This window comes from Salmo trutta, chromosome 13, assembly GCF_901001165.1.
Source record: "Salmo trutta chromosome 13, fSalTru1.1, whole genome shotgun sequence".
NCBI classification, from domain to species: Eukaryota; Metazoa; Chordata; class Actinopteri; order Salmoniformes; family Salmonidae; genus Salmo; species Salmo trutta.
Genome location: NC_042969.1, coordinates 56,986,980 through 56,995,984, shown reverse-complemented (window position 1 = coordinate 56,995,984; position 9,005 = coordinate 56,986,980). Strand labels below are relative to the sequence as shown.

General features: G+C 42.9%; 1 protein-coding gene across 2 annotated transcripts; it reads left to right on the top strand.

Moving 5' to 3' along the window:
* Positions 1–31: 31 nt before the first annotated feature.
* LOC115206130 (sushi domain-containing protein 6) lies at positions 32–8,489 on the top strand. Of its 2 annotated transcripts, none has more exons than XM_029772747.1 (5): positions 32–390; positions 2,659–2,765; positions 3,165–3,368; positions 5,273–5,414; positions 5,875–8,489. In XM_029772747.1, exons 2-5 carry the CDS (start codon positions 2,672–2,674, stop codon positions 6,197–6,199), a joined length of 765 nt encoding a protein of 254 aa, XP_029628607.1. In that variant the 5' UTR covers positions 32–390; positions 2,659–2,671; the 3' UTR covers positions 6,200–8,489. The 2 variants fall into 2 exon arrangements, with proteins under 2 accessions (XP_029628607.1, XP_029628608.1); XM_029772748.1 differs by having other exon boundaries at positions 64–390; positions 5,878–8,489.
* The last annotated feature ends 516 nt before the right edge of the window (positions 8,490–9,005 follow it).

Sequence of the window (9,005 nt, the reverse complement as noted above, 5' to 3'; positions counted from 1 at the left end):
TTGTGTGAAGACAGTGGTGGAGTTGGTTTTGCATGGACCGGTGGAGAGGTCGCTTAACGACCAATGGAATGGCCTAAAATGAGGCAACTCCACCCACTCTGCAAAACTAACTCGATCAATGTCACCAGCGCGCGTAGTCGGGACCGGAGCCTGTGATAAGTCTCTCTGTTCCTGTCAAAAACACAGCTGAGCGATGACTCAATTGTCAGCGGCTGTGAAATAGATCCAGTTGTTGCTATATGCCCCATTTCATCTGGAGGAGATTTGTCGAGTAAAACAAATGAGATATTAATCTCGAGCGGATCGTATATCAAACAGACGGGGAAGTATTGATTTATACCATCTTGGACTAGTCCTCGGACGGAATATTCCTATATCTAGATTCTACAGGTGAGTAGCCTTATTGGTTATATTTAGCCAAGTATTTTTTTTAAACTTGCCTAAAGATAAGTTTAACCCCAGTAATAGAACATGTGATATGTAGGATATGGCTAGCCTGTAGGACAGAGTGTTGATGTAGGCTGTAGGAATATTTTTTTGAATTATTGGGAGTTGAGTTTATTCGGCTAAAGAAAATTGTGATTTTTAATTAGACTGGTTGGAAATAATAGCATTCTGGATATGGTATAAATGCGTCAGTTTTGGCATGTGTATTTATTTGGGGATATCTGGTGATTTCTGGGTATGCACCTGTGCATTCAGCTCCGTTGCGCATTTATGTTCAGCGAGCGCTGGTAGGCTATTTAGTCGGTTTTTCATGAACGTACCACAAACACTTGCCTTATTTCTATGAGCCTACCTGGTTTTGATTAACACAATAGCCTTTGCTTACCATATTCTGCCGTATTCTACAAGGTCCTTCCTTATAATTTGTGCCTGGATGTGTTTTGATAGGACGCATAAAATTACCATTGATAATATTTCCTCACTTCCATGACAACACAAAGACATAGGTAGTATGAGTCATATTATAATTGATCACTTGTTTATTCCTCTTGGATGAGTGGGATGGCATGAAAAGTGTTACTGTGTGTCAATGTCATCCATGTATGACACTTACAGAAACATCTCACAGGGATGCAGCTGAGTAGTTTGACAATCAGAGCAGAAAGTGCGAAGTACCACATAGCAGAAGTCATTAAACCCATGGGTTATTTAAACAATAAGGCACAAGGGGGTGTGGTAAATGGCCAATTTACCATGGCTAAGGCCTGTTCTTAGTCACGACGCAACGTGGAGTGCCTGGACACAGCCCTTAGCCATGGTATATTGGCCATATATCACAAACCCCCGAGGTGCCTTATTGCTATTATAAACTGGTTACCAACGTAATTAGAGCAGTAAAAATACATGTTTTGTCATAGCTGTGGTATATGAGACCGTATACCATGGGTGTCAGCTAATCAGCATTCAGGGCTCAAGCCCCGAATGCTGATTGGCTGAAATCCGGGGTATATCGGACAGTATACCATGGGTATGACAAAACATTTATTTTTACTCTGCCTTGCGTCGTGCTTAAGAACAGCCCTTAGCCGTGGTATATTGGCCATATACTACACCTACACTAACCTATCAAACATGGGAATCATTACAGGCACACAGAAGACAAACAGTTACCAAATCCATACAGAGGAGAAAAACATGTTTCTTTTTTACTAGATTTGTTGATGACAACTTATTGTGTCTATATTAGTAAATGTATTGATCGATATTTATTACATTTCATTTTATAGTGTTGCGTTTTAAAGTAATGCTTTATAATGGAACTGGAGCAATTTATAATGGCATACTTCACAGCTTGTTCATGAACAGAAGTCATCTTTTAATGAGATGGTGAGTAAGATGCCACCCACCTACATTGTGGTCACAGCTCACTGCCTGGTAGATACAGGTCTAGGATATTAATGTGATCACTCTGTTGCAGGAGAACCTTCCAGCAATGCAGGAAATGTACAATTTGTTGTGTGTTTGAGGTTTAAAAAGGCTTCGGAAATTTGTAATTAACGTTTAAAAATTTCAGACTGGATTTTCCCTTATGAAAATTGTATCAACCCCTACAAAAATGTAAATTAATTATAATCCACATAATAATTCACATTTCCTGTTGCTGCAGGATTATTTTCCTGCTGTAGAAAACTGGCTCAATTTAAGATCCTACACCTGTAGGCTATGTGAGAACGGCACACATGGTGTTTGCAGGGACCTCCCCTGCTGTTCCAGAGATGACTTGCACCCCCAATATGAAAGCGCTCCGAAACCCGCCATAGGATTTGTGTTCTTGTCAAATTCAGTGCTAAGAGAGGAAATATGGGCCAGGTGAAAAAAAACACTACCAGTCATATAAGTTATGTTGATAAATGTCCGGTGTTAAACAATAACCCAAGTTTAGTTCCAGTTTCTGGAAATGAAAGGTTAGAGGGTCAGGGAATGATTCACTCATTCAGGGTCAGGCTGTGGGTGTTTATGGTAGCTGCAGCTGTGAATCGCTGTCCCCTGCCTTTGTTAGGGCAAAAGGGGAGGCTTTCCATGTGCATGATTTAGATATTTGTCGATATTTTGCAACTGTGTGTGTGCACATGCGTGCATGCTTGTTTGTGTGCATATGTATGTGCGTGACTATCTGCAGGGCACTGAGTCCTCTGTTTATTGCACCTGCAGGAAGACTGTTTTGATGTCTGCGCGGCGGAAGTCTTTATGGCTGTGTGGACACGTCACTCTGGGCTACGGGCTCTTTCTCCTGGTCGTCCTTCCAGACCTCACCACAGGTACCCGTTTCCCTCCCCAACCACCCACCTTAACCACCCACAACTGTCCACCCCGGTCATCACCTCTGCTAGGCATCCAAGTTGCAACACCATGCACTTGTTGAAACAGTCACCACTGCACCCAAAAGCTGTAATCCATCTGTAAGAGCTAATTATATAGCTATCTGGACATACAACCTGCATCATGCTGCAATGATACTTAGCCCTCTCCCCAGACCTGCAAGACTCCTCCTCCCAGACTCCACTTGTCTTACTCCATCCATACGACTGTATCTATTAATAAACTCTCTACCAAAAGCTTTTTTCCTCTTCAACCTGAATCACAGATCTTTCGAAATACAATAACTGCCGGTTAGATTCAACAAGGTCTAACAACTGAACTGTATGCCTCATCCGCAGGCAGGCAAGGGAACTGCAGCCACCCTCTGGTGCCAGAACATGGGGGCTTCCGCTGCGAGCCCTCCCCCTGCCGAGGATTCCCCCAGAAGAGCTTGATCTACTACTTCTGTGAGCCCGGTTACACCATCCCAAAAGAGGTGCACAGCTCGCGCTGCCGCCACGGCAAATGGATCCCCAGCGTGCCCACCTGTCTGTTCACACCAGGTGAGTCACCACGGCCGAGTGGGAGGAGGGGTAAACCTTTGCCCTTAGTGTAATGGACTAGAGCAGGGATGGGCAACTTTGATGGGGGTGGGGGCCACAATAAATCTGAACTCATCATGATTGGCTGCAGTGGCTCGCGGGTCTGCGTACCCACATCCATACCCACATATGCAGTCAGAGCCCCACTTTGCGAGCAAAACATTTTAGTGGCAGCAGAGAGAGAACATTCACATTTTATTGTTCATTTCTTGCAATTTTGCCATGGGGCATAGATAAAATGTTGCCGTTTTAAAGACGGTTTGCTGCAATTCTACATGTTTTGCCATGGGGCGGAGGGAAGATTTTTCAATTTTAGAAAAAAAATGACACAAGTTAATTTCCTGAAATCCTACTCATTTTGCCATGGGACAGAGAGAAAAATGAAACATTTTTTAATATGATATCTGAGTGAGAGTGACTAACAAAATTAATGGGGTCCCCTGGTCAGTATTAGACCATGATTACTATATGTTTAGCTAGCTGGCTGCTATACTAATTTACCAATCTAAAAAATGGCACTCAATGGGCTAATTGAGTGACTGTCAGTGACTGACATAACAAGAGAAAAACTGCTGATGTACACAACCAAACTTCGAAATTGCAGCTTATTTATTTTTGGAAATGGATCCACGGGCCTACAAAAGGAGGTCGCCAGTTGCCCATCCCTGGTCTAGCGCATGTGTGTGTGGAGTATGTCCATGAGTGACTGATATGAGATAAGTGTTAGGTAAACTAGTCAGGTCAAAGGTTGCAGTGTGATTTAAGATGGGTTCTGTAGTCAATCACTCACCGCCTTTGTAAATGCATTAACTCAGACACCTAACAATTACTTTGGCTGATTCCGGGTTGGCTATATGCATGCATGGAGGTTATGGGTTGATGATTTAAATGTTTCATGGCTTTCTTCCACATAGTCATCTCATAAGCTGATTAATAGCAATGCTATGACCACCCTCCTTCATTCGTCCTCTTAATGCAGGGATGGATAACTCCAGTCCTCGAAGGCCTGATTGGCGTCACACTTTTTCTCCATCCCTAGCAAACACAGCTGATTAATCAAATTGCATTCTAAACTGAAGATCATGATTAGGTGATTATTGGAGTCAGGTGTGTTAGCTGGGGCAAAACTGTGACACCAATCAGGCCCTCGAGGACTGGAATTGCCCACCCATGTCTTATTGGATGTGGACGAGGCAAGTGGAAGCATGCACTCTATACCACTCTATGACTGTTGTGCTATAGATTCAATGGCCTTGAGGATAGCCTACATGAGCTTTGAGTGGCACTAGAGCTGAGCAGTGTGTTAGGGTGGTTAACAGGATGGTGTGGCCTGTTAAGTGCTAAGATTTGATTGTCGTAACTTTCTGGTACCAACCCTGTAGTTTCACACGAGGTCAATGACCTACTTGGTGAGATGCAAAAGCCGACATAGCAGACTCTTAACATGCTACTTTAGAGCCTCTTGCTTCCTCTTTCGGCCTGTGCTGCATCGAGGCAGGAAACCAGCATCAAGAAACGGGAAGTGAGCAAAGTCACCAAACTAACCAGTCTCTTTCCTCTGCCATATTAAACCTCACGGAAATGTAGTGCGTCATGGATATAGGAAACCACATGCAGATGCATGACTGACTCCCTTTGAGAGACCCTGTTTTATACTGTCCATATATGTATCAGTAGTGTTTCACCTAAATGACGTGTGTACTTACTGAATGTATTTGTTGAGTGTGTTGTAGCTCTGGTCCAGGGCGACAGTGTGCGTTCAGGGGCGTTAGTGAATGCACACACTAACGCACTGGACCACAGCTAAGTGTGTTGTAGGTAGTTGATGGGTGTGTGTGTTGATTGTTTGTGTTGTTTTCTTTCAGACAGACATGTTAACTATGAGGACCAGGTGGCCCACTCACTCCCCAACGTTGCCACAACGGCGGTGGGCGTGTCCATATTCCTTCTCACCACCACGGCCTGCTTGGTGATCAAGTCCCGCCTTTTTCCCTGTCACTCACACAGGTAAACACATATGACTGGCTCTTATCCCTGTCACTCACACAGCTATATTCATATGACTGGATCCTCTATAGCGGTGTTGTCACTACTAACCCTGGTCCCGGAGCATCAGTGTATGTAGGTTTTGTTCCAGCCCAGGACTAACACACCTGATTCAGCTAACCAAGGTCTTGATGATTGGTTGAATCAGGTGTGTTGCTCTGTAGGGTGGTTACAGCGCTGTAGTGGCTTTGTACAGTAGAGGCTTGGAAATGCATCACATCCTGTAATGAAAGCATCTTTATAATCTGATGAGTGAAAGTTGAAAGACTGTGGAGGAGGAGGAAGAAGGGAATTCAGTGGTTTGATAGTCATCTTATCATCAATGCTGGGTGTTTCATAGATGTAGTGTCAGTAAGATTGTAGGTAAATCCACCCACTGTGTGAGTGCTGTCTGTGATGTGATCATGTCTCTACTGTTCAGCAGGCGCTCCTCTGACCAGATGGATCTGATGGTGGATGGCCTGCCTGTGTCTCTGCCCACGTATGAGGAGGCTGTCTACGGGAGCTGGGGGCAACACCTGCCCCCCTGCAGAGGGCCCACCCAGCTCCTATTGGCCCAGGAGGCTCCAGGTCCATCATTAGCTCACAACCAATCAGATTCCAGTCACCTTATCCATCAATCCAATCAAAGCCCCGAGATCCTTCCACCCCCTTACGAGGAGATCCAATCCCGTCCCAGAGAGAGTCAGAGTGAGGTGGACGTTCAAGCCATACAAGTTGCACTTCCTGATGACAAGGACATTTGAGTGACTGGCGTATTTGTGTTACCCACCAATGATGTACTGACTTGTAAAATAATGTGCTCAGGCACTTATATGGATTCAAGCCTACCAGCATGGATCAACTTTCTTTTCAGGTTTTAACCTTATACATAGCACACCAGTTCTGATTGGCTGTTTGTAATGTTATGAGACGTATCCTGCCATGGAGACATGGTTTATATCCCATCAGTGATGGGACCTGAGCCTCGTTTGTTGAGGTGACTTTGGTAATGCCATTACTGTTACATCACAGGGACCTGCACGTCCTTCTTGTTGGTTTATGATTTGCGATGATCGCAGAGTTGTAGCGTCGATATAGAAACCAGCAGACCGACCCTGTTCCCGCCTTGCACCTCTCCCCTATCTGCTTTGAATTATTGACCAGAGTTTGGGGAGGGTTGGGGGTAGAAACCCCCAGGATGTAATTATTTGTTATAGACATTGAATGTAGTTGTTTTTCTTTTCAATAGAAAAAAATGTAATGTATGTATGTAATGTAACATTTACATAATATTGCAATTATTGCATTGCGCAGAAGATTAAACGTCAACATTGTTTCTAATTGTAAAACCTCTTGGCCTTACTCAGTTATGGTGCTCTCTGGGAAGAATTAGTCAAAGGAAAGTAGATCGCATGGTTGATCTGAGACACAGTGCACCCAAATGGCACTCTATTACCTATAATGTGCCCTACTTTTGACCAGAGCCCTATAGGCCCTAGTCAAAAGTAGGGCATTATATAGGGAATAGGGCACCATTTGGGACACCGCACAGACAGAGCTAGTCTAATAACCAGCTCTTGTTGTTCCATGTTGAATAATTAAGTTAAAGTTCTATGTGGGAATTTCAGCTTAAAGCGGCAATCAGCAGTTGAAACAATAAAACTCCACCCCCGTTTTAGTAAAAAGCTGAAGGATGGGCCTGAGAAATGTAACCTCTGAAATTCATATCCATGACATAAAAATGATAGTTTTATCCATGTTTTGAGGCCATATAGTGTTTGTTTACATTTATTTTGTTTTCAAACACTGCCGTAAAACAAGCTTGGGTCTCAAATCAATCTGTAAAGCGGAAGCATTACATATTTCGTGATAGACTGCATTCACGGTAACCGCTGCATATGTCTGCTCAATCGGAAATGACCTTTACATTGGCGGAATCTGTAAACGCTTCAGTTTACATTCAATAGAGACCCTTATATTTTGAGTTCTGATGGGGTATGACAGTTGAACTAAGCTCATGACACATTTATAAGTTATATTCTTCAAGAATCAACAGGTACATATGAGTTTAACAATGGTTGTAGCAACTGCTAATTGCCCCTTTGACCTGCCTGAACTAAAGTTGTAACATGGGATCTGACATGCTGACCAACTCATTCTTCTGCTATGTTACACAGGACTTTGTACAAGCAGGATGGCCAGGGCAAGGCACTGTGAGGGAAGTGGAGTAGACTCACTTTAACTTGTCAAGCCTGCTAACTGTGTCCAAATGGAGAAGTACAACATCCGCTTATGAGGAATGCAGAACTACTATACTGACCTATTTACTGGAATCAGTTGAGAAATTACTGTGTTTAGCCCTGATTTAAGGTTGTAGTTAGTGAATGGAAAGACCCATTGACAAAACAGAGTTGGTGCATTATGGTTGTTTCCCCATCAAACAGTTTCAAGCAGGAAGTGATATGTAATAGAACATAATTCCACAGGTTTTAGTCAGCATCAGTGTGGGTCTCACAGCATTCTTTACCTTCCCTCTAAAGCAGGGGTGTCAAACTCATTTTACGCCGGGGGGGGGGGGGGGGTGCATTCGGTCTTCAACACGGTCCGGAAGTCGCACTGAACATTTTTCTAATTCCCTGCCATGTTAAAATTTGCAAAAAAAAATAGTCCTATCAATCGTTTTTTACATTTTCTAAGCTCCCTGACTGTCTAGCTTCATTTCTGTGATTGTTAGTGAGCTGGACAGTCAAGAAACTAAATGTAGGTCCATTATCATTTTACACAGTTTAGATTTGGTTTTAGTCATTTTAAAGTATATGGAGTTTGTTTCCCCCACCGCCCAAAAAATATGTACTGTATATTATTATTTTTACTCAAACCACCCGCGGGCTGGATTGGACCCCTCGTGGGCCGTATGTTTGACACCTCTGCTCTAAAGTGCCAGTTAATTTGTAGCTATTGTGAAATATTGTGGCCATTATACATATGGGTGTTATGTTCATGACATGTTCAAATGATTTGGCACCGCCAGACTTAAAGGTGATGCTATTTACACATGGTGTGCTGTGTTTAGAACGACTAATGTGTAGACTACACCGTTACACAATTTAACTATTCTGGGGGTACTGCATAATCTTGCCCCTGCATAAACTTTACATTAACTGAATAAAACTAGGTCAGAAGTAACCTAATCTCTCATGGACAGACGCATGTAACATAACTGAGATTTGTTTAGTTCTGGGTTTCCGAGATTAGCATTATTAAATATCAAGTAAAGAAACAAGCTGCAATCCGAAGTCAGGCAGCAACCTACACTACGAAAATATCAATCTACCATAAACCCCACAAGATGGCAGTATTTGTTTACATTACATCCTCTTGAATAAAAAGTGCATTTATATCTATTTCAGTTTATTCAGTGAATAATACAATGCAAAACAGTACAGACAAAGACTAGTGTTTGAAAATGAAAGTTATGATATAAGCCAAATTTATAAACAGAAGTATTATGTTTTGTAGACCTACATCATTATAGGGTAGGTTGGGGAAAGACGTGTCATCCGTAGGTAA

Coding starts and splice junctions, on each gene's coding strand:
- LOC115206130 (XM_029772747.1), top strand. CDS start 2,672: ATGTCTGCGCGGCGGAAGTCTTTATGGCTGTGTGGACACGTCACTCTG. Junction 2,766..3,164: donor CCTTCCAGACCTCACCACAG/GTACCCGTTTCC, acceptor CCTCATCCGCAG/GCAGGCAAGGGAACTGCAGC. Junction 3,369..5,272: donor CACCTGTCTGTTCACACCAG/GTGAGTCACCAC, acceptor GTTTTCTTTCAG/ACAGACATGTTAACTATGAG.